We start from the raw sequence: 22,443 nt of genomic DNA, 5'->3' as shown, positions 1-22,443 counted from the left end.
GTGATGCTTGCCACTCGATGGTCTTGTGGCACCTACAGTTAAACAACAGATCCCAAAATGCCCTACGGCCCTATAGAGTTGAACAGACCTGCAGTAAGAAGGCACAAGAGCTAGAACATTTGTTATTCTGGTACATGGCTCCTAGATAAACTTGCAGCGAGTCTTAGCGTTGCATGTGTTATTGCGATATGCGCCATTCTTCTGGCCTATAATGGCAAACCCCGACCTAAGCTACTTCTCACCCCGAAGGACTCGAATTATTTGGAAGACTTTTCGCATGCCCCTCTAAAAGTTCCGTGCGGGGGAGATAATGTGTACTGCAAGGGATGTGTTTTTGTAACCGCCTTTAATCATTATGACCATAAGGATGAGGTAGAGGTACGTAGCAAGATTAGCGGTGAAGCTAACCTTGTATAACAGGTACAGTGTGATTCAGTTTTATAACGATCGATGTCTGGCCGAGGACCTTATGAGCGTGGACCTGAGATTGTAATTTTACTGCAGAACATGGAGTTGCCGAAATTAGATGGTGATCCTCTGGTTGACGAGATCATCAACAAGTGTTGGCACAAGTATACTGCTGTTACGGAGTTGGCTGCATACACAGCGACGATGAAAGGGACTTGATAGAGGAATCTCTTCCGAAAAAGCGTTCGATCAAGCCCTGGATAACGGCGGACTGCTCGAATTGCTTTCTTCGGGAGATCCCGAACATCTTGGATTCAATTGGATGTGGTATAGGTATGCCTGACGAATTTGAGCAGATGTGTTGCAAAGAACTCATATGAAAACCATTGCATTTGTCATTGAGAATAACTATCATCAAGTCTATGAATGCCCAAATGTAATATGCCCACTTAGGGCTTCACTATCAAACTGATAAGCATGTGGGCTTTCATGTGATTATGGTCCTCGGTGTCTACCTTGTACGTACATATAACTAGTTACGTGCTCTTCTATAGTTAGTTAGTAACCCCTATAATAATTCACATATACCTACATATGTATACAACCTATGAGTACCTGCATCCATCCATTTCAAGCTACAATAGACGGACTTCCTTTATTCCGCGGGGAAACATGGAGTGGTTGAGCCTTTTCCCGTTCACCCGGACTGCGCTCGGAGGTCACCGACATCATAAGAACTTAGATTCACCACCTTTCCAACATCTCATATTCTATCTCAAAATATCCCAAAAGACAGACAATTGATCTCTTTAGTATAGGTATACATATACTGTCTGCTATACGCTGCACGGGAACCCGGTTTCTCCGCAGCCGAGCCGAGGCACATCTTCCCCAGACGAGCCAAACCGCCCTTCGGCTTCGGCCTGTCTCCGTCATACCTTTTTTCGAGTCCTTCGGTTGATTTCTTCTTCTGGTTTTGTTGCTTCTGCATCTTTCTATACCTTCCTTTTCACTCTATCTTTCTCCTTCCCTCCCTCTCTCAACCCTCTCCGCTCCCGCCCGCACAATGTCAACATCCACTTCTCCCCCGCAGCAACTTAAAGATGAGCTCAAGGTCGCCGAGGCCAAGGCCGTCAACCAGACTATTGTGCAGCTGCGCTCTCTAGCTGCTGGTGCAGCTGGTGGTCTTTGCGCTGTTGTTGTTGGACACCCGTTCGATCTCGTCAAGGTCCGCTTGCAGACCGCCGAGAAGGGTATTTACTCCGGTGCTATGGATGTGGTCAAGAGGACAGTCGCTCGTGAGGGATTGGCTCGTGTAGGTCCACACGCAGTCTTGGTGGTTTGGCGTGGTACTAATGTCTTTCTAGGGTTTGTATGCTGGTGTCTCTGCCCCGCTCGTTGGAGTAACTCCCATGTGTAAGTTCCAGCTCAAATGAATCTCGTTTCGCCAATTGGTTCGAACTGAAGCTCATATTTCTGTCGCATAGTCGCTGTTAGCTTTTGGGTACGTTGATCCAAGCTAGAGATCGTGATCTACGGTCGGAACCACACTAACGATCGCAGGGTTACGATGTGGGCAAGACGCTCGTGAATAAGTTCTCCACCGTCCCTGTGAAACACGACACTCCGCAGTACTCCATCGCCCAGATCTCTGCTGCCGGATTCTTCTCAGCCATTCCCATGACCCTGATCACGGCCCCCTTTGAGCGCGTCAAGGTTCTCCTCCAGATCCAGGGCCAGAAGACTCTTGCGCCCGGTGAGAAGCCCAAGTACGCCGGTGGTATGGATGTCGTGCGCCAGTTGTACAAGGAGGGTGGTATCCGCAGTGTGTTCCGTGGTAGCGCTATGACTCTGGCTCGTGATGGTCCTGGTTCGGCTGCTTATTTCGCTGCGTACGAGTATATTAAGCGATCGCTGACCCCTAAGGATGCCGATGGAAATGTTACCGGCGAGCTTTCTCTCTCTGCCGTTGTGGCTGCTGGTGGTGCTGCCGGTATTGCTATGTGGATTCCTGTCTTCCCTGTTGACACCGTCAAGTCTCGCCTGCAGAGTGCGCCTGGCAAGCCCACTATCGGTGGTACCATCCGTGCTATTTATGGCAGCGGTGGTTTCAAGGCCTTCTTCCCTGGATTCGGACCTGCTCTGGCTCGTGCGGTGCCTGCCAACGCTGCCACTTTCCTCGGCGTGGAGCTGGCGCACAAGGGCATGAAGAAGCTCTTCGATTAGATTTAAGAAAGTGTGTAGATACCTTGTCTTTTGCAGCGTTTTCTGTCCCATCTACGGATGGTTGTTGACCATGCTTTATTTGACGCTTGATTGGCATTGGTTTCATTCTAGACCTTTCATTTCCGATATTGATAGATTATATTTGTGTCAAGGAGAGCTAGAAAATGTACAAGCTTTGCAATGTTTCATTACCAACCAATCAGAGAGCTCGACTATGTGGTCTTCTAATTTGAGAGCAATCATGAAGGCAAATGAAATGTCATATCCACTTTGCCTGAATCACTTGAGGCTCAATTCGGGGTTTCGCTCACTCGGACCCTTTTTACCTCACGCTATGAACAAAAGAACCTATCAAAAGTGTTCAAATATTGGGCCAGCCTCGCCTATGACTGGTGGCGCATTTGCAGCCTACAGAAATTCGACCGGGCGAAGCGCTAACAGATTATTGGGGGCCAATAGCCCGATCGGAGCAATGGGACGCCGATGGATTAGGGAGGTTTCTATATTTATTTTGGGGTTCAAGTGGAAGAATTCTTTTTGTTCTTTTTTCTTTTCTATTGAGCATACATTCAGTCGATTGAAATGGAAAAAAAAAAAACAGAAAAGTGAAAAGAGAATGTTTGAAGTCGAGTCGGACAAGGCTGTACTAAAAAAAAACAATACCAATTGGGTACGTATATATGTATGTGGAGCAATAGCAAACGCTAAGTACCACCAGAGTACCAGTTACCGTCATGATCCGGCGCTAGTGGTGTGCTGCCTGGTCTTTGTATCGATAAAAGCCCCCAGCTTCCCCTCGTATCTCACTTCACTTCCATCAGTTTTATACCCTTACGTTGTATACCTATCTATATTCGGTAGATATATCATCTAGGATCATGTCGGCTATTACTAGTCATCTCATGCGTCGTGGCACTGAGGCTGCTATGAGCAGCTTCCAGGTGCCTTCCGACAAGAAGACCAGTCAGCCTAATGGAGGCTTGGTCGCACTCTTTTTCATCACCGTTGTCGTGATTAGTCTCATTTTCTGGAGTGTAAGTGCTTATGTTCCCGTCCCAGTCCCATAATTATTATAATAATTATATTAACATCCAATAGGTTGAATACACTTATGGAATGGTGATCGCCACTCTAGCCGCGGTCGAAGATACAAACCCAGATATCTATGTGCGGATTGCTTCCAATCCCGACCCGATCAAGCCGCACGATGAAGAAGATGCCGAGTTAGCCACTCCTACCCCTCCCAAGCCTATCACCAGCAAGCTGCGCACTGCCGTGAAGCACCTGCGCTCCCGCGCCGGCTTCTGGTCCCGGTTCCGTGGAATGGCCATGTTCATGGCCTACTCTGGTGTTATTGGATTCCTGTCTTCGCTTATTCCTATTTCCACTACTTCCTTTTTGGGCCATGTCTTCGTCCAATCTTTCCTGAGCGTGCTCCTGGCTACTTGGCAGATGGCTTGGGTTCATATCGTTATCTCCGAACCCTCTCCTAAGCGCTTCTACCAGCGCATCCCAAGCTACAAGACTTGGATTAAAATTGCCCCGGCTGCTGCCCTCCAGGATGTTCTCACTGCCGCTGCTTTCTTCCTGCCTATGTCTCTTGCCAGCTTTGCTGGCTGGTTCGATAGCGCCAGTGACGATGTTCCTCCTATGGTCGCCTTGTACCGCTTCATGGGAGTTACTGTCATTCCTGCTATCGTGGCATTCGTGATCTCCATACCTGCTCGTGTTATCTTCGTTCGTGTAGCTGCTTCCATGCTTCCCGAGGAGGATGAGACTATCGTGCCCTTCGACCGCTCTTTCGGTGGTAAAGTTAGCCCTGCTATCACCGGTGGCAGTGGCAAGATCGGTCTCATGGATGCTTGGACTACCTTTGACTGGGCTGCCCGTGTCCGTTTCGCTAAGGTTGTTGGTAAGACCCTTGCCATTGAGGTGGCGGTTGGTGTTCTTGCCGCCTTGTTGCTCGGTGGTCAAGTCATCCTGATGTTTAAGACTGCCAAACCTTCCGAATCCGGTGCCCCTGGATTCCAAATCAGCTGGGAGTAAAATTCACACGAAACCCTATGGACTTTCTATGCGACAATGAGCATCCAGATTATGTTTGGAATTGCACTTGATATATCGATTTCTCGGTTATATAATGACCTCTTTGTGCTTTCACTTATGTCTAGGCAATCAATTGTATTCACAAATTATTCCGAAATATGCACATAGTAGCCTTCTTAAAGTCCTCAGAAGTGATTACATGCCTATAAAACTATACCGCCTCCCCCATCTGGTCATATACCCCCGCTTTAGCCACACCGCCTTCAATTTTGCAAAGACCCCCCCTCACCTGCTGCTCTTGATTCTCTTGATTATCTCGATCGTCTTAGCTTCAACTATCATTTACTTCTTGCAGATCCTATTTGGCATTCAAACCTCATTATGGCGACTTCACCCGCTGGTCGCATGCTCTCCCGCCAGCTGCAGCAGATGCAGTCCGATAAGGACATCCCGGGCATCAGTTGCGGCCTGGTTGACAACAATGTTTTCGAATGGGAGGTCATGCTCATGATCTCAGATGATGTAAAGCTGTACGGAGGTATGTATTGATTCCGGTATTGATTCCGGGTCATGTCTAGTCTATTCAAATCGGCTCTTGGCTCTGGCGGCGTTACGGCAACGGCACCCGAGGATATAGATCGTAACGCCGAGTCATAGAGAAAGAATACTGACATGTTTGCTTAAATAGGTGGTAACTTCCGTGCTCGTCTCTCATTTCCTACCGACTATCCCCACCTTCCTCCTAAGATGAAGTTCGAATCTCCTCTTTTCCACCCTAACAGTAGGTCTCCTACACTCTGAGTTAACCAATTAGCGATAGTATACTCATCCTCCACATTGAATAGTTTATGAGAATGGTGATGTCTGCATCTCCATCCTGCACCCGCCCGAAGAGGATAAATACGGCTATGAGTCCGCCGCCGAACGTTGGTCGCCTGTCCAGACCCCCGAGACCATCTTGCTCTCCGTCATTTCCATGCTCTCCAGCCCCAACGATGAGAGCCCGGCAAATGTCGAGGCCGCCCGACTATGGCGCGAAGACCCCGTTGAGTTCAAAAAGCGCGTGCGAAAATGTGTTCGCGCTAGCTTGGAGGAATGAATCCCTCCACACTGATATGGCGAGGTTTCGTCTGATTTCGTAGGGCTGCCGGGCGTTTGTTTTCGTCCCATCTATTATGAACGGCGTTTTTGCATAGAGCGAGCGAGTAACGGTGTTCGCCTCGCTCTTGATCTCTGGTTCTTCACGGTGCATTTCTTGCGATTTTCATAATCTGGGTAACTGGAGTTTCACATATTTGCTTCACAGGGATTTATCATGAGCCTCAGAATATAGGAATTTCAAATGCAGCACTGTGTATCCAGTTCAAGGGGTCTATTATCTAAAATCGGAGCGTCCAATGGTTATGTACACACATCTATGTACATCACACCCTAAGTGGGACCCATCATCGTAAAACATCAAGTTCTGACATCAGAAGTGCCTCCCGAATTATCTCAAATAACGCCAGGTGTCATGCAAAAGGGAAGAAACAAAGCAATAAATTTATTAGGTGTGCTTTTTGGAGGCAGTGCGAATTGATGGGAGGAAAATGCCAGGGTGGAAAATGGTCAAGGCCAAGCAAGCCAGCGCAATCATCCTGGAGGTGTTAGCTGGGTTCTTTGAACATACTGTGAGTGCTATATAGACTTACATTCCATCCAGAACAAGGAACTCATTTTCCTTCTGCATCAAAGGGTTTCCCCAGCCACCAGCCATCTCCGGAATACTGCAATTAGGATTAGCAGTGTATTTTGCTTCCATGAGATCGTTTTCCCTTACCGATAAATACACCGAATCAACACAGTGAAATAGGCGAAAATTTCGGCGCCCACAAGGAATGGCATCTGTTTGGGAACAACGGACGAAACACCAGTGTCAAGGTTTTTCTCTCCCGCAAACCCATCGCCACGCTTGAACACCCTGATGAAGAAAATGAGGGCAAAGACTCCACACACAGCCATAGTTGCAACCTGGAAGGCGATACCGGCGATGATAATATCGTCTCCGGCCTTGAGCATGGCCATGTCATCATTTCCAGCGGCCGCAGCCACTCCACCTCCTGCAGCCTGTAGGACAAGCGATCCGATATCACAACCAATGAAGATCCAGGTGAAAAGGCGCGGTTTCAAGATTGAATGTTGGGGTCCAAGGTTCAGAATGACATGTTTCAAGGTCAGGTAGACACCCGCGGCGACAAAGGTGGGTGCCAGAACCAGACACACGATCTGTAGCTTGAATGCAGGTGCGGACCAGGGATTATCGTGCATAAGAACTCGGCCAATGTATCCGGCCATTTCCATGAATGTACCGATAAGCAGAGCTGTTAAGAATGTCCATGTTCGATAGTAAACACCGAGTCCAAGTTGCGCTATTCCGAGAACACCGAAGAACACGACGAAGAAGATGTTTCCACCAAGATTAGGGTAGTAGCCGTTTGTTGTAGCCTCAACCGGGCAAAGAGGGCTAACTTCATGGCAAGTCGCGTAACTCGCCATCTTGAAGTAATTGAGTGATGGAAAGGAGAGAGAGTAAGCAAGGATAAGTAGAACTAAAGACTAAGACAGAAGAAAGATCCAGATTAGGTGAGACTGTTGATATAATAAGTAAAAATCGTCTAAAGGGGTAATAGGAAGCTGACACTAATAGCTCCATAAGAAACAATTCAAACCATACTTTTATTCAACCTCAACGGGCAGCTCGAACTTTTTTGAACCGCGCCAAGGTACAACGACAGCGAGTAGTGGAGTCCAAAACAGGATGAAACCGCTTCGCACTGCATTGCCATTGGTTGACGTTCTCGTTTTCGTTCGTTCTCGTTCTCGCGTCCCATCGCTTACACGGGGCCCACTTCTATCAAGGCGCTTTGATCCTGTCGGGGAATTGTCATTTTTTGGGTCCGAGATCCATTTTCTGATTCTAGATATCAATCGAGATCTAAAGTTTTGATTTCAAAGCCGTTCGTATTTCATACCATGGCTTATATGCAGGGACAAATGCTGCCTATAGCGGCTGTGCAACGGCTGTGCATAATGACGGGGGTACCGGGATCTTCGGCTTACTCGAGGAGCATCATATATTGCCGATAATAAGAGGCTACTAGAATCAAAAAAGTACCATACCTATTGGAACAGACGAAGAAGATCAAAACGAAGAAAGAAAGAAGAAATATATGAAGAGAAAGTCGTGAGACATAATCCGTTTATAGTTTACGTCCACGTGACATCCCCACGCATTACTCTTGTCTTTCGCGCTTGGACTCTTCCACATCTTGAAAGGATTCAAGCCGACTGGTTACATGGACTCTAGGTCCCGTCTCCGAGATGGCCCCTCGAAGAGCGCATACCAAGTCTCGTCAGGGCTGTGACCAGTGCAAAAAACGTCGTGTCAAGGTCAGTCTCCGACATATGACATAACTGGGCTCCACTACATCGACCATGAACTAACAGCCGCAGTGTGACGAAAAGGGGCCTCCGTGCTCAAATTGTATCTCCCGGGAGCTTTCATGCACATACCTGAGAGCCCCATCTCGGCCGGCTGGTATCCGAGCAGGTCAGACCCCGGCCCCGCTGCCTACTGTACTTCCCAGTCCCCCGCAACCACTGGGAATTCCTAGTCCAGCAGCCTCCACTCCAACAAATGTTTCAGGGGTGCGAGAACTAGAGCTGATGCACAAGTTCTCCACAGAGACGTACGAGAGCCTGTGCGACACTAATTCTGGTCATTATGTTTGGCAAATTGCCATTCCTCGCCTGGCTCTTCAATATGATTTCCTGATGAATGGCATTTTGGCATTGGGGGCTCTCCACATTGCCGCTACACTTGGGCCGCCGGCTTCCTTGGTGTATATCGATACTGCATTGCAGTATCACAATCTTACATTCGCCCCATACCGGTTTGCTGTTGATCATATCAACCCAATGAACTGCGAGGCTGTCTTGGCACAGTCCATTATCACCACCGTGATTGGCATTGCACTACCGCGTGCGAGCTCTACCCGTGGAGAAACTTCAAGCATAACTGAGAATATCGTCGTGGTATTTGAACTCCTGCAAGGCGTGAAAAAGATCCACCGAATCGGTGAATCGTGGATCAAACTAGAGCTTTTTGCTCGCCGAAGGAATTATTGGGATACCGGGGAAGTTGGATTAGACGACGATACCCATGCTGCTCTGGAGCTACTGGGTACTTTGAACAATGAGACTCTCGCCAGTATCGACCCTGATCAGCACCAGATCAACAAAGATGCCATTGTCTATTTGCGCCATTTTTCAATGCGAGTTGCCGATTCGGTGGATGCCGCTAACGTTCTGGCTTGGTTGGCTATGGTCGATAAAGAATTCGTGGATAATGTCCGCCGCCGGCAGCCTTTGGCGTTGTTGATTCTCATGCATTGGGGCGTATTACTCGGGGAACTCAACGACCAGCATTGGTGGGCTCGAGATTCGGGCCGCGCCTTGGTGTCTGAAGTCTTGGAGACACTGCAGCCTGCAGATGCTCAGTGGGAAAAGGCCGTGGCTTGGCCGCAGAAAAAGATGGGACTTTGAGTCAACTTGCTGCGGTCTGTTAGCATTTTCTGGTCTTGAGACCCTCGCTTCTTTTCATCGCTATACGATGGAAGCTAGGATATCAACACTACCTCCAAACAAAGCCTGGGCACTCGAGGGCCTTGACTCGGGCCCAGTGATACGTTATCAAAATCTTGTTTGGAGAAAGCTACAGTGCTCAGAACCTTCCCTGTGATGAGCAAAGCTAGCTGAAGCCCAGGAAACGAGTGCACGCTGCAAATATACTCGAACTAGCCGCCTAAAATGGTGAATACCATAATGGACAATCTAGACCTCACTGCTGCTGCCCCTAATCCCGGGACACCCATTGAAAAGCCCCAGTCACTTCAAAATCTCGGGCCACCGAAAGCTCCAAAAACCATCAGAGCCCTACATAACCTACCTACTACTCGCAAATATCGGCGTTCATTGGAAAAATTTGTAAATAATGCATTGCAAGCCTACATACACTCAATCTGACCATTCCTACACATTTATACTTTGCCAGACTGTCCAACCTCCCACCCTCCTTCAAATACGAGCCTTCTCCTTCCCAGTACCAAGAACATCATGCGTGCGCACCAAATTCAAACTATCCGCCTCGTGCTTGCAAACCTGTATACTTAACGGTCCACCAACCTGCTTGAGCCAGTAAGACCGCCCACAATCAAATAGCCAGTTCCGAGTTCCAACCTGAATCAACTCGGCAAGGAAACACTGTGGCTCGCTGCGATCATTCGTGAAAATGATCTTTGGGAAGTCTCGGCGGGCTTCCGGTTTGGCGTTGTCGAGACCTAGTCGGAAGACTTCGTCGAAGGTTATTGGGTGGTAGAGCTGGGATCCTATCTGGACGATTCCTGTCGTGCGCGCTGCTGCATGGAGGAGACAGGCGTTTGCTACGAAGTCCACTGGGATCTCGTCTAGAATGTTTGTGCCAGTTTTGTGGCCTTCGGTGGCATGCCAGACTTGTGTCGTGCCTCGGTCTGAGAACCAGAGTCGAGTGAACTTCGTGAGGGGCGTGGAGTCTTCTGATCCGTACAATGGGTACGGATGTCTAATTGCAGGCCCGAAGATCGTTGGTCGAACCAGTAAGATTGGAAGAAGTGGGAAGCGATTAAGTAGGAGACGTTCCATCAAGTGCTTGGCTTGAGTATAACTGGATGAGAATTTAGCTCCGTGTGCCGACTTGTCCAGTGTCAGCATGGATGCCAGTTCTTCTTCTGGGTCTTCTTCGCCTCCCAGTTGATATATCCGTTCTAGGACTGGGCCATCAGGAAGATGACTGTTGACGTATGATGTCGAAAGTTGGACGAGGAGTTTGAGTCTTCGGAATTGTGAGGCAACCCGTGCCATCTCCAATGCAGGAAGACAATTGATCTCAACTGCATCGCGGATGGGACCTTCGAGCTTGATCTTCGCAGCAGTGTGGATGGCCAGCGTCACTTGGTCTTGTAGTTGTCGGAGGATTGACGACTCGATCCCAAAATTGACCGACCTGATGTCCCCAACCACAAATTTCACTTTACCAGTAGACAATATGGCCTGCACATGATTTGGCATCGTCTGTTCCAGTTTTTTAATAGCCCGCTGAGAGTCACCGCGAATCAAGACATATATTTTGCTTGTCGGTAGCTGTAGAGCGAGCTTATAGAGGAGACAGCCCCCCAAGCATCCAGTCCCTCCAGTGAGGAAGACTGTATGCCACTCAAATATCTTTCCATATCCTCCTCGCAAGACTTCATCAAAGCAGGATGTGTTCGAAGCCGAAGCTGGTGACATTGGACAGACTGAATTAGAAACTGAGTAGGTGAAGCCGATAGATACTCTTCGCAGATCAATGGTAATATGGAATGCCGCGATCTCACTGAGACCAACGTCGGCAGATATATAGATAGTGCCGGGACATAGCTTCTCAAACCCACCTGAGGACTTCAGGTGGTAGCACAGAGTTAATGTCACTCTTCCATTTGCACCGACCTGGCCGGCTACCTAGGTATTCCTGAACCTATTGCTCAAACAGCCCTGGAGGTAGTAACCTCTGGCCTCGATTCGTGAGCAATATCAAAGATATACAATGACACAGCGCTGTAATTTTTTATTGGGCAGATACTAGGATGCATTTGGACTTTAGCACCATATGTAGCCGAGGTTCAACGTGATTGTGCGACCTGAGCATCGTGTAGCAATACAGATCTGGTCCGGGGACACCCACAGCTATGGGTGACCCCTGTCTAAAAGTCATGCAGGGGCTCGGAGCAACTTAGAAGCATGGCATTCCATTCAAGGCCGCTCACAGCCGACAAACGGGTCGTACAAACGTCAGCTTCACGGATTTTGATACTTAGGTAGTCTATCTGTCTACATGTGATGAGAGGTAGGGAGATGCATGGCATAAATTTTGATGGGATATATGGCCTGTATGAAACCAAAGGCTTGAAGACTATGTGCTGCTGATTGGTATATTCCAGTCGGCGAACCGATCCAATCTTGTCTGTACAAGAAATATAAACCTCAATCTGAGAACACCTCGTATCTTGGCGCCTTCAAGGCGACTTAATCACGGGTGAAACATTGATTATCACCTATCAGAAGCCCTTGTTTCCAACGCTACACCAACAGCGTGCATCTCCATCACGCTCGACCTGGACCAGAACATCCATGTTTTTCTCTCTAAGATAGTCGACAGTTCGTTGGCGCACGTCTTCCAGATCTGCACCACGAGAAGCAATCACGTGAATCACTCCGAAAACATTTTGTGGCTTTTTCTCATGGTCATGATGGTGGTCGTGGCCGTGGTCATGGCCATGATCATGTTGGCTGTGGGTGTGGCCGTGACCATGATCATGGCTATCCGTGCAATTTCCGTGGTCAGCGTGGTCATGAGAGTGACCGTGCCCCGTCGACGTTGCTCCTGTGTCATCAAGCCAGAATTTCGGCACTGTATAACTGATCACGCCTCTCAAGGAGCTGACTCCGGCGAGTGTCTCCCGAACGTTGTACTCCGTATCGGCTGGCAGGGTAAGCAGCAAGGTTTTGGCCGTGCTGCTCACCAAAGGAACGGCCGAGGCAAAGATCAATATGGCAATGAAGCAAGAGGCCAATGGATCGTAGCCTGACCATCCAGAGTAGTGTACGAGGATGGTTGATATCACGACTGCCACTGACCCAAGGGTATCAGCGAGAATATGCAAGAAGATTCCGTGCATGTTCTCATTGCCATGAGAGTGATCGTGGCCATGATCATGACCATGATGAGCATGGCCGTGCTCAAAGCTGAAGATCCCGACCAGGTTGACGGCAAGACCAGCAATACTGACGGCTAAAAGCTCACCGAGACGTTGCATCTCGCTTCCTGATGACAGTCGTTCAACTGCCTCGTAAATGATCTCCACGCTGATAATCATGAGGAAGATGCCGTTAGCGAATCCTGATAGTGTGTCGACCTTGCCGTAGCCGTAAGGGAATCGAGCGTTCGGAGGCCACTTGCTCATGACAGCAGCACACAAACCAACAACAAGCGCGAGACAATCGAAGAACATGTGAATAGAGTCACTGAGGAGACCTAGTGAGCCTGTCATAAACCCATATGATAGTTGGACAAGCATGAAGGTGAAGTTCAGGCACATGAAGTAGAAGATACTACGAGAGTCCTTCTCCTTCAAAATGCTGTGCAACAATGGATATGGTTCGCTTTTATGAAGGAGCCACTTCGATATCCCCGTAACTTCCGAGGTGGTGTGCGAATGACTGTGTGTATGGTTATGCGCGTGCGTGTCCAGATGCAAATGACTATCATCTCTCCGGGAGGCGAAGAAAGCAGCCATCGCCAAGATAGCACGTGTGGAATAAACCACAAGCAGGTCATCCTGAATATGTGGCGAACACAGGAAAACTGCAGCTCCGGTGCAGATCGCGAGGCCAGATTTTGTCGGTGAGCGGAGACTAGCAGGCTGCGAGACAACAAGCGAAACAGCGAAGAGACTGACAGGGACAATGATGTATATCAAATCTGATGCACTGAAGACGATTCCTTGATTAAAGAGAACAGTCAATAGTGCAAGGGAGGAGCCGGTTATGAGAGCCAATGGCGCGTCAGTCGTGACCACCACAGACGAGTGGTCATGACTTGAAGCCTTGGCCTGTGGAGCAACGAGCCCCGGTTCAGGGATAGGTCCATTGTGCCGAAGAGAGGGGAATGGGGGAGGGGCAATGAAGACAGAACCCAAAAGTGCGATATATCCAAGAGTCGGGGACGAGTCCCAGGAATTGTTCAGGATGAGGTAACTCAATACAACAACCACTGCGAGAAGGCCGATAGATAACATCTTCCGACCATATCGTTCTCGAGTGCGTGGGTCTCCATTGATGACGCTTGGGACCCCTGATGCGGTTGCAAGAAGCAGCGCAAAAGCAACCAAGAAGCCGCCGATCTTCAGCGCTGCAAATATAGGCAAACCAACTGAGATTATTTGTGAAATGGAGGCTTGAGCACTTTTTACATTCACAGTTGGGAACCTGAGTGTCGAGTGGCTTGATGGACGAAACCGTAGGATTTGGCCGATACCGAAGAGAACTAGGGTAATCGCTGTCAAAAGACACGTCTTTTGGTTGATTTGAGCAACAGATATGCTTATTATGGTGCCGAGGGTATCTGCGTCGGCCGTCTCTCCTCGCTGGGCACATTGTCTCTGATACCAGGAAAATGCAACCCATGGCAACATAATAAGTGTGCCGGTTAAGAGCTCCTGGCTATAACACTAATTAGTCCTTGCTCTTCAAGCAGTTTCAAGCTCACATACACCTTCTCTGGGCTCTCATCGGCCTGCATATTGGTATCCGCAGACGTCATTCCATAGATCCCATCAGAAACTCTCGTATCGTGGTGGTCGTGCAGCGCATGGTGATCATGATCATAGTCATGATGGTCGTGATGATCGTGGTGATCGTGGTGATCATGATGATCATGATGGATTGATGACACACTATGGCTATGTTTGTGGTGACCGTGATCCGAATCGTGATGTATATGTCCGTATGGAGAGTTCGAATTTAGTGAATTGATCGGTTCTAGGTGTTCATGAGGGTGGACTGAGGTTGGCTGGGGGAGGGGCGGAGGTTGCGCCCATCGATTGGCGCGAGAGTGACCGCGGCCGCGACTATGGCCGTGATTGTTTGCATTGGGAGGAATAGAATCCACACTGAATGACGGCACCCCCGTCGACATGGTTGACTGTTCGCAATGCGCAGGAAGATCCAACAAACAGGATAGGAGATCACCGCCAAGATATGGAGAGTGGAGCGCAAGTGCTCAGATCAGTAAGTCGGCAAGCACAGCATTGCACACTAAATATGAAGAGCAATCTGATTTGCGAAATAATCAATAAGAGCCTGTTCCAAACAGAAGATTGGCCACTTTGTCGGAGACATCAATTGTCCCCCAAGGTTGTTCTCGTATCTATAGGGGAATCACGTGAAAGCCTTATCGATTACGTATCTGTTTTTGATCTTCAGCTCTTTGGATGTTTTATGTCTCATTATGCACAATTCATTCAATTCTTGAAGGGCCATTGAGATGTTCTGAAGCTGAAGCTGGAAGTAGTCTATGAAAAACGCACTTGAAGTGCAATTGTTACTATGATCGAGTCACTTATCAGCATAGTATTCTGCTTGTCCAGCGCGCTCACTGTGTTGATCTTATTGCTTCCGTCGCAATATGAACCAGAGCAAGCAAAGTCCTCAAGATCAAACGACTTAAAAGAGAAGCTGAAGACAAGTGTACAAATTCTTGTCCTTGGTGACATTGGCCGAAGCCCTCGTATGCAGTATCATGCATTGAGCATTGCGAAGCAGGGTGGGGAGGTGGTCATTATCGGGTATAAAGGTTAGTTTGAAGTTTCCAGGGATGGCGCATATATAGAGCCGAACAACTGACTATCATTTTTGAAATAGAATCTGATCCCCACCCCGATATCACATCTCATCCCAATATCTCCATTGTCCTTCTTCGCCCACACCCCGCCCTCCTTCAGACTAGCAACAAGTTGCTCTTTACAATTTACGGACCATTGAAAGTATTATTCCAGGTTATTTGTCTTTGGAAATGTCTTGCATACAGCACAAAGCCATCAAAGTGGCTTTTGGTCCAGGTACGTTGCACAGGATTTGCATACATGTCCACATAGTACTGACCTTGGCAACTACAGAACCCACCCTCTATTCCGGTACTAGCTATCGCCTCTCTCACCTGTTTCCTACGGCATACAAAACTAGTCATCGACTGGCATAACTTTGGATATTCCATACTGGCTTTGAAACTTGGACAAAATCATCCATTGGTGAAGCTATCGACATGGTATGAAAAGATGTTCTGCAAATCTGCCTCGGCGCATTTTTGCGTTACAGATGCAATGCAATCTGTTCTTAAACAGGACTTTGATCTCCAAGCCCCAGTTCTACCTCTGCATGACCGCCCTGCCAGTCACTTCAGCCCTATTCTCGATTCCAGTACTCGTACAGAATTTCTTGAAACTCTTGATGAAACCCAAGATGTTCGCTCCTCTTTAAAAAAAGGTACACTTCGAGTTCTGGTCAGTTCGACATCATGGACCGCAGACGAAGACTTCTCGGTCCTCATTGATGCCCTCGTACAATACTCTGAGCTGGCCACAACAACACACAACCATCTCCCTGAAGTGTTGGCGATAATAACAGGAAAAGGTCCGCAAAAAGAAATGTATTTAGAACAGATTGTTGCCCTTGAGAAATCAGGCAAGCTTCAGAAGGTCATTATTCGGACCGCGTGGATGACTGTGCAGAATTATGCTCGGCTTTTGGCATCTTCCTCTCTGGGTGTCAGTCTGCATACTAGCAGCAGCGGGGTAGACCTCCCCATGAAAGTTGTAGATATGTTTGGTGCCGGCCTTCCAGTTGTGGGATGGGATCGATTCAAAGCATGGCCCGAGCTGGTAACCGAGGGTGTCAATGGGTTGGGTTTCGGAAGCTCGGAAGAGTTGGCAGAACATTTGTTGGAATTGTTTGGGGATAATGGCAGGCTGGAAACTCTTCGCCTAGGCGCTCAGAAAGAGAGCTCTCGACGATGGGATGATGAATGGAATCCTATTGCGGGCTCTCTTTTTGGGTTGACATGAAGCCCCTTGATGACACGAATATGAATATTGTCTGCTCTTGTGATCTCGTGATCCCATTTCCTGATCTATCGTTGCGTATTCCCAGCGATAACATCTAGTAATTAGACTGGAATTTACCTGCGCAGTAAAGGCAGGTATCAAAGGTCGCGAAGAGACCACTGATAGTCTTGCTTAATTCACGGCCACGCGCAGAAGCCACATACTCTTCGTCGAGGGATTCTGTGCAGCAGCATGAACACCATTTGGAGATTCCAGGTTCTTGGATAGCAAGGAAAGACACCCCACATCGAACTGTGTGTATAAACCAGGTTAGCATTTCGAATCGAACACATTGGACCTAAGGGTCACTAGTCGACTTACGCCAGATATGGCCGTTGGCACACCGAGCGTGCGTCACCGAGCACCAACCAATTCCTGCCTCACACACCTCGCATTTCTCGTAAAGGTGGCCACCCGGACCATTCACATGATCGATGGACTTTGCAGCGACCAAAGAAGGACTGAGTTTACATTTGGAGATTTCTTCAGTCAGGTCTGCGCCTGTGACTATTGCCAGTCGTTCCAGAGAGCGTTGAGTGTGGGCACGAAGTGACTTATCGCTCTCACCCACAATGGCACGACAGGCAACGACGTAGATAAGTCGCTGGCTCTCCTCATCGAGTTCAACGTCACCATCAGCACCAGGTAGCACGAAGCGTACCATTTCTCCAACCTGATCGTGATCAAGAGCTTGTCCATTAAGTGCCCGCGGCGCGAACACGGCTCGTGTATCTGCAATGCGTCCGAACTCCTCCGAAAAGACAATTGTAGCGCTGTCGTCAGAGGCGACTCGATACTCGACCATATCCGTGGGGTGGTTGACGAAGATTGCTGCGGTGATATTTCGACAGGTGGCAAGTCCCCAGATTCTCGAGACTAACATTCCTCCCAGATCGTAATCTGAGTCATATTTTTCTTCGAAGTCTTCGATCATGCGTTTCCATTGCGGTTGTTGCAGAGCGTTTTCATTTTGAATCTTGGACAATTCAGCCGTTAACCCAACTCCACCAAGGGTGCCCAAATGCAATCGGCAGTTGTCGCTGCGCTCGTCCTTAGTAGCAAGCAGGCCTGAAATTACGTCAGTAGTGCTCTGAGGGGGTTGGGCCAAAGTGCAGGACATACTGGAGATCGGTTCCAAGTGCCTTTCCTTGCGATAGGGCTTGTCTTCATTCTCAGGCTCAAAAATCGGCCATTCACATACTCGAAGGGCATCTACATCAGTGCCATCTGTAGTGTAACTAGCGCTAGACATGGTAATGGCGACGAACCCTGCCATGATACCCACTGCTAGAGAGATACTTGCGGATGATTTCTGTAGGAGTCTGTTAGCCAAAAACAAGATACTATTACTAGCGTGGGAGACCAAACATACCGTATGAAGCCATCCAATGGGCCCAGTGACATGACGATTGGCCCATGCCTCATTCGAAAGCTCCAGGGGATGCTGTTCCAACCTTGCTGACAATTTGCACTGCTGTATCTTATTCTGAGTCGAGCTTTCGCACATTGCAGTGAGCTTGATAAATCGAAGCTGCGTTCCGCACACGGCAGCCAGAGTGGCAATTGCGCAGTCAATGTCGCCGGAAGTTTGTTTGGGTGAACTCAGCCACGGACCATAGGAGAGCGATGTGGTTCGCTGTTGCTCCTTGAAAGCACGGGCAAAAAGGGATCCGGAGTAAATCAAGGTGTTGTTCAATTCTTGGTTCCCAAGAGAATGAGTCGCTAGAATTTTAAGACCATAGCTTTTGGAGGACATATAGACGGAATTTGCTCTGCGAACTTGTATGACGCTGATCTCATTCAGATCATTCACTACCGTCAGCAGAGAAGCTCCCCAGCGACTTTCATGCGCTGGCAGAGCAGAAGGGTCTGTGGAGTCCGAAGCCTTGAAAGAATCACACCAGGCGAATGATCGAATGTTAGTCTTCCGATATCCATGATCTTTTGGGTCCCGAGAATGTTCAGGTTGTGGCCAGTAAGTATGGTTGATAATTCGAACTCGAGTCCATTGCTTTTTAAGACCGAGAGGTTCCCAAAGGGATAGCACCAAGTTCGACGTCAGTACAGTGAGCACGCTACGTCGATATTTTCCAACACCTAATGGGGACCAGGCCAGATTAATGATGTTGGCATTTGATTGTTCTGCGGCAATTGAGAACTCATCTCGATTTCCAGGCAGGAAGCTGGGCCATTCAGCATTCGTAAACAAATTGGCTCGAACACGAGTAATGATCCAATCTGGGTCTGAGTTTGGAGCAGGTTCTGCATCTTTACCATTTCTTGGTGTCTGAAAACCTGTCAGTCATGATGGATATTTTCAGTCAGATGTACATACTAGAATGTGAAAGTATTCACCGGCCGCAATAGCGAGTTCGCCGTCCTCGGACCACGAGATGGCGTCACGACAGGATGGATATAGTGACAGAGTAACGGGTCTCAACATGTTGTTAGATTTTGATACTGGAGCTTGGCGGCATTGCTTTTTGGAAAGGTTGCTAAGAAGACGTAGATCTTGACAGGAAGAGACAACGGATGCCTTTTGTTGTGGCATTCTTCGGGTTCGGCGCCCGATAAATCAGGCGCCAATATCAAAGTGATTACTTCGGGACTTAGGGATGTTTTGAATGGCACAACACGCCAAAGATAATTGGCAGCTTGAGGTAGAGCAAAAAAAGACACAGAGAAGATCGAGAAGCGACTGCAATAAACACATACCTACATACGTAATAAATAGCTCTTCATTACCGTGTAACGAGAAAGACCCCGGCGAAATCGATCTATCATGAGATTGTACGCTACGAGATTTCAACAAAAGAAAAAAAAAGAAAAAGTTTACAGCGCTGTGTCCGAAATGTTGCTTAGTTACAATCACGTAATGTTCATCCAAGGGTATCAGCACACACTTCAGAGCGTCGAAAGAGCTAATCCACTCTGTCAAGCTTTTGCACAACCATTGCAGTAGCAGCACCTCCACCATTGCAGATAGCTGCAACTCCATACTCACCGGGCTGCAGCTGGTGCAGCAAAGTTACGAGGATACGCGAGCCTGAGCTGCCTAGGGCGTGGCCAAGAGAAATGGCACCTCCAAGCATGTTGACCTTGGCGTTTTGCAGACCGAGAATCTAGGCAATCAGTTAAACTTTGAGACTAGCCACAAATAAAGTAGACATAACACTAACCTTTTCATTGGCTTTAATGACAGCCGCGAAAGCTTCGTTGAACTCCCAGACAGCCACCTGGTCCATGGTGATGCCGGCCCGCTCCAATGCGATAGGCACTGCCTTGGCAGGGGCCACTGGGAAGTCCACTGGATCAATGGCAGCATCAGCCGAAGATACAATACGAGCCAAGGCACGGTTGCCGGTGCCGTATTGGCGAGCAAGCTCCTTGCTGCCCAGAATCAGAGCCGAAGCTCCATCATTCATCGTCGACGCATTACCGGCGGTGACGGTACCTGTGCCATCTCGCAGGAAGGCGGGCTTCAAAGTCTTCAACTTATCGGCACGCAAGGTCTCGAAGCCTTCATCCCGCTCAATGATGGTGTCTCCCTTTTTGCCCTTCACGGTGACTGGAGCAATTTCATCGGCGAATTTGTTCTCCCTCCATGCTTGCTGGGCCCGTTCGTATGATTGAATGGCATACAAATCCTGGTCTTCCCTTGTAATGTCATAATTCTTCGCAGTCTGCTCCGCACAGATGCCCATGTGGAATTTATTGTATACATCCCACAGACCGTCCTTGATCAGACCGTCCTCCAGCTTGATCTCGCCAAAGGGGGGCAATTGGCTGGCACGTGCCATATAGTAAGGAACGCGAGTCATGTTCTCCATACCACCGGCCACCTGTGCCTCTGCCAAACCCAGTTGGATATTTTGTGCGGCAAGTGCAACAGCCTTTAGACCGGAAGCACAAACTTTGTTGACAGTCAGTGCTTCGACAGTCGCGGGAAGGCCGGCGAAAATCGACGCCTGACGGGCAGGTGATTGGCCCACTGAGCCCTGCAAAACATTTCCCATATATACATCTGTAATCTTTTCTGTGGGAATGTTGGATTTCTCGAGGGCAGATTTGATGGCAACAGCGCCTAGTTCAGGCGCTGTTACAGAAGCGAATGAGCCATTAAACTAAGCAAGTCAGTCAAATTTATGCTCGGACAGTTAAATTCAATCAACCAACCTTCGCTGTGGGTGTTCTGGATGCACTCAGGATGTAAGCTTCCTGGATCTCCTTGCATGTCGGGCGTGCGGAGCTGAATTGTCTCTGGGTGCAGAATGCGGGGAAGGTCCGCTTGGGAAGACGAACAGACAGCCTCGGGGCAATCATGGTGAATTATAAGATGTAGTGCAGTATGAACAGGCAAATATTGACTAGAGAGTGTAGTTAAAGAACAGATAAATCAAACAAGAAGGGGAAGAATTGCATGTGTATATCGGAATGTATCCGCCCGCGCAACCGCCTGTAACCGCCGCTCCGCCTGGGCCGAGGTTGTCGATCCCTACCAAATTAGAAAATGACATAATTTGCTGAGTCAGTAGGTTTCTTGATATGTCTAACTACTATAAGGATGTTACTCCATTTGGAAAGTTCTTCCGGATTATTTCCGTGCTTCCCCTCCATCGCCTTCCCTGCATATCGCCTGTCGTATCAGTCAACTTTTAACCTACTTTTCCCTCTCGTTTCCTTTTTTCTTCGCTTTTTCAAGCTGTTCCTGGTCTCAAATTATCTATCCCCAGCTTCAGCCAACGATTTCAATTGATCCAAACCCCCTGATTCATCCATAATGTCTACATCCGCCCGCCGCCGTCTCATGCGGGACTTCAAGGTACGCGTTCAGTTAATCACCTTGCCATCCGGGCTTTCCTCGACACTTCGCCGCTTTTCTTCCTTCAGTATATTTATTACTTGATTTTTCATCTATCCTTTGATGCCCGATTCAAGCTCTTTTCAACTACACTCCCAAGGGTCTTTTATTTCGGATTTGCCCCCGCTAACATTTCCGTGCTTTCAGCGCATGCAAACCGACCCTCCAGCCGGTGTCTCTGCATCTCCAGTAGCCGACAATGTCATGACCTGGTAGGTTTCCCACAAATCTGGTTTAAAGCCTTTCGACAATGGTTCTGATTATTTCTAGGAATGCCGTCATCATAGGCCCCGCCGAAACACCTTTCGAAGATGGCACGTTCCGCCTGGTCATGAACTTTGAGGAACAGTACCCCAACAAGCCTCCAGGTGTGAAATTCATCAGTCAGATGTTCCACCCTAATGTGTACGGAACTGGTGAGCTGTGTCTAGACATTCTGCAGAACCGTTGGAGTCCTACATACGACGTGGCAGCGATCCTTACTAGTATCCAAAGGTCCGATGAATTTACAGTCTGATGAGCTTTGTTACACAACACTAATGCTTTCTTCTGGACTCTAGTCTATTGAATGATCCCAACACCTCCTCCCCGGCCAACGTGGAAGCCTCAAACCTTTACAAAGACAATCGCAAAGAGTACACAAAACGCGTGCGAGAGACTGTCGAAAAGAGTTGGGAGGATTGAGCAAAATTCAGTTTCTTGGAAAGACTCTTATGAGTGAGCACAGTGGCTTAGCCATTTGATCTGCACAGCGTGGGGTTTCTGGCGCCTTGGTCTCTTATTTAACGCGGTTACGTATTCGTTTCTCTTTCTTTATGTCTTCTGGTTCATGATTCTCTGCTGCTCATCGGTCATTGTCAGATGTGTTTCCAAGATTAGTGGCTGCATCAGTGCATACATAGCCTATTTATTTTGTATCCTCTAAGGCTTGTTGTTTACATTACATTGTCCATGGCTCCAAGTAATTTGAAGTAGTTAAAGCAATTCCAATTGACGTTTCCCAAAGGGAAAATGATATTAAACATGTTCAATCCTTGCAAGCATCTGGAAATTAAGCTTATCTGTAAGTGTTTGCATACCGAGTCCGGGGCGGTCGGCCAAGAAATCCTAAACGGGCGACTCATCAACAAA

General features: G+C 48.3%; 12 protein-coding genes across 12 annotated transcripts; 7 read left to right on the top strand and 5 right to left on the bottom strand.

Annotated features, from left to right (window-relative positions):
- Positions 1–1,474: 1,474 nt before the first annotated feature.
- On the top strand, positions 1,475–2,634 carry N7529_003537 (carnitine:acyl carnitine antiporter; the record flags this gene model as incomplete). The annotated part of the gene is made up of 4 exons (XM_057239064.1): positions 1,475–1,723; positions 1,776–1,824; positions 1,896–1,912; positions 1,972–2,634. The coding sequence occupies 4 exons, from the start codon at positions 1,475–1,477 to the stop codon at positions 2,632–2,634; spliced, it is 978 nt and encodes a 325-aa protein (XP_057098359.1).
- Positions 2,635–3,250: 616 nt separating this feature from the next.
- N7529_003536 (uncharacterized protein) lies at positions 3,251–3,508 on the top strand (the record flags this gene model as incomplete). The annotated part of the gene is made up of 2 exons (XM_057239063.1): positions 3,251–3,304; positions 3,353–3,508. The coding sequence occupies 2 exons, from the start codon at positions 3,251–3,253 to the stop codon at positions 3,506–3,508; spliced, it is 210 nt and encodes a 69-aa protein (XP_057098358.1).
- Positions 3,509–3,512: 4 nt separating this feature from the next.
- Positions 3,513–4,680, top strand: N7529_003535 (uncharacterized protein; the record flags this gene model as incomplete). The annotated part of the gene is made up of 2 exons (XM_057239062.1): positions 3,513–3,668; positions 3,733–4,680. 2 exons carry the CDS (start codon positions 3,513–3,515, stop codon positions 4,678–4,680), a joined length of 1,104 nt encoding a protein of 367 aa, XP_057098357.1.
- Positions 4,681–5,061: 381 nt separating this feature from the next.
- Positions 5,062–5,779, top strand: N7529_003534 (putative ubiquitin conjugating enzyme; the record flags this gene model as incomplete). Its single annotated transcript, XM_057239061.1, has 3 exons — positions 5,062–5,218; positions 5,369–5,461; positions 5,526–5,779. 3 exons carry the CDS (start codon positions 5,062–5,064, stop codon positions 5,777–5,779), a joined length of 504 nt encoding a protein of 167 aa, XP_057098356.1.
- A 447-nt stretch (positions 5,780–6,226) lies between these two features.
- N7529_003533 (RTA1 domain-containing protein) lies at positions 6,227–7,215 on the bottom strand (the record flags this gene model as incomplete). Its single annotated transcript, XM_057239060.1, has 3 exons — positions 6,227–6,317; positions 6,372–6,446; positions 6,500–7,215. 3 exons carry the CDS (start codon positions 7,213–7,215, stop codon positions 6,227–6,229), a joined length of 882 nt encoding a protein of 293 aa, XP_057098355.1.
- An 825-nt stretch (positions 7,216–8,040) lies between these two features.
- N7529_003532 (Zn(II)2Cys6 transcription factor domain-containing protein) lies at positions 8,041–9,264 on the top strand (the record flags this gene model as incomplete). The annotated part of the gene is made up of 2 exons (XM_057239059.1): positions 8,041–8,109; positions 8,173–9,264. 2 exons carry the CDS (start codon positions 8,041–8,043, stop codon positions 9,262–9,264), a joined length of 1,161 nt encoding a protein of 386 aa, XP_057098354.1.
- A 531-nt stretch (positions 9,265–9,795) lies between these two features.
- N7529_003531 (Male sterility NAD-binding) lies at positions 9,796–11,043 on the bottom strand (the record flags this gene model as incomplete). Its single annotated transcript, XM_057239058.1, has 1 exon — positions 9,796–11,043. One exon carries the CDS (start codon positions 11,041–11,043, stop codon positions 9,796–9,798), a length of 1,248 nt encoding a protein of 415 aa, XP_057098353.1.
- Positions 11,044–11,849: 806 nt separating this feature from the next.
- Positions 11,850–14,488, bottom strand: N7529_003530 (metal cation transporter MSC2; the record flags this gene model as incomplete). The annotated part of the gene is made up of 2 exons (XM_057239057.1): positions 11,850–14,013; positions 14,064–14,488. The coding sequence occupies 2 exons, from the start codon at positions 14,486–14,488 to the stop codon at positions 11,850–11,852; spliced, it is 2,589 nt and encodes an 862-aa protein (XP_057098352.1).
- Positions 14,489–14,898: 410 nt separating this feature from the next.
- N7529_003529 (chitobiosyldiphosphodolichol beta-1,4 mannosyltransferase) lies at positions 14,899–16,412 on the top strand (the record flags this gene model as incomplete). The annotated part of the gene is made up of 3 exons (XM_057239056.1): positions 14,899–15,145; positions 15,214–15,410; positions 15,468–16,412. 3 exons carry the CDS (start codon positions 14,899–14,901, stop codon positions 16,410–16,412), a joined length of 1,389 nt encoding a protein of 462 aa, XP_057098351.1.
- Positions 16,413–16,506: 94 nt separating this feature from the next.
- N7529_003528 (uncharacterized protein) lies at positions 16,507–18,894 on the bottom strand (the record flags this gene model as incomplete). The annotated part of the gene is made up of 4 exons (XM_057239055.1): positions 16,507–16,703; positions 16,773–17,763; positions 17,824–18,738; positions 18,787–18,894. 4 exons carry the CDS (start codon positions 18,892–18,894, stop codon positions 16,507–16,509), a joined length of 2,211 nt encoding a protein of 736 aa, XP_057098350.1.
- A 478-nt stretch (positions 18,895–19,372) lies between these two features.
- N7529_003527 (thiolase family protein) lies at positions 19,373–20,774 on the bottom strand (the record flags this gene model as incomplete). The annotated part of the gene is made up of 3 exons (XM_057239054.1): positions 19,373–19,573; positions 19,631–20,575; positions 20,628–20,774. 3 exons carry the CDS (start codon positions 20,772–20,774, stop codon positions 19,373–19,375), a joined length of 1,293 nt encoding a protein of 430 aa, XP_057098349.1.
- A 457-nt stretch (positions 20,775–21,231) lies between these two features.
- Positions 21,232–21,996, top strand: ubc2 (E2 ubiquitin-conjugating protein RAD6; the record flags this gene model as incomplete). Its single annotated transcript, XM_057239053.1, has 4 exons — positions 21,232–21,273; positions 21,460–21,524; positions 21,583–21,807; positions 21,873–21,996. 4 exons carry the CDS (start codon positions 21,232–21,234, stop codon positions 21,994–21,996), a joined length of 456 nt encoding a protein of 151 aa, XP_057098348.1.
- Between the last annotated feature and the right edge of the window lie 447 nt (positions 21,997–22,443).

The sequence above is a fragment of the Penicillium soppii genome (genome assembly GCF_028829465.1).
Source record: "Penicillium soppii strain IBT 18220 chromosome Unknown utg000004l, whole genome shotgun sequence".
NCBI lineage: Eukaryota > Fungi > Ascomycota > Eurotiomycetes > Eurotiales > Aspergillaceae > Penicillium > Penicillium soppii.
This window is presented reverse-complemented; position numbering and strand designations above follow the sequence as displayed.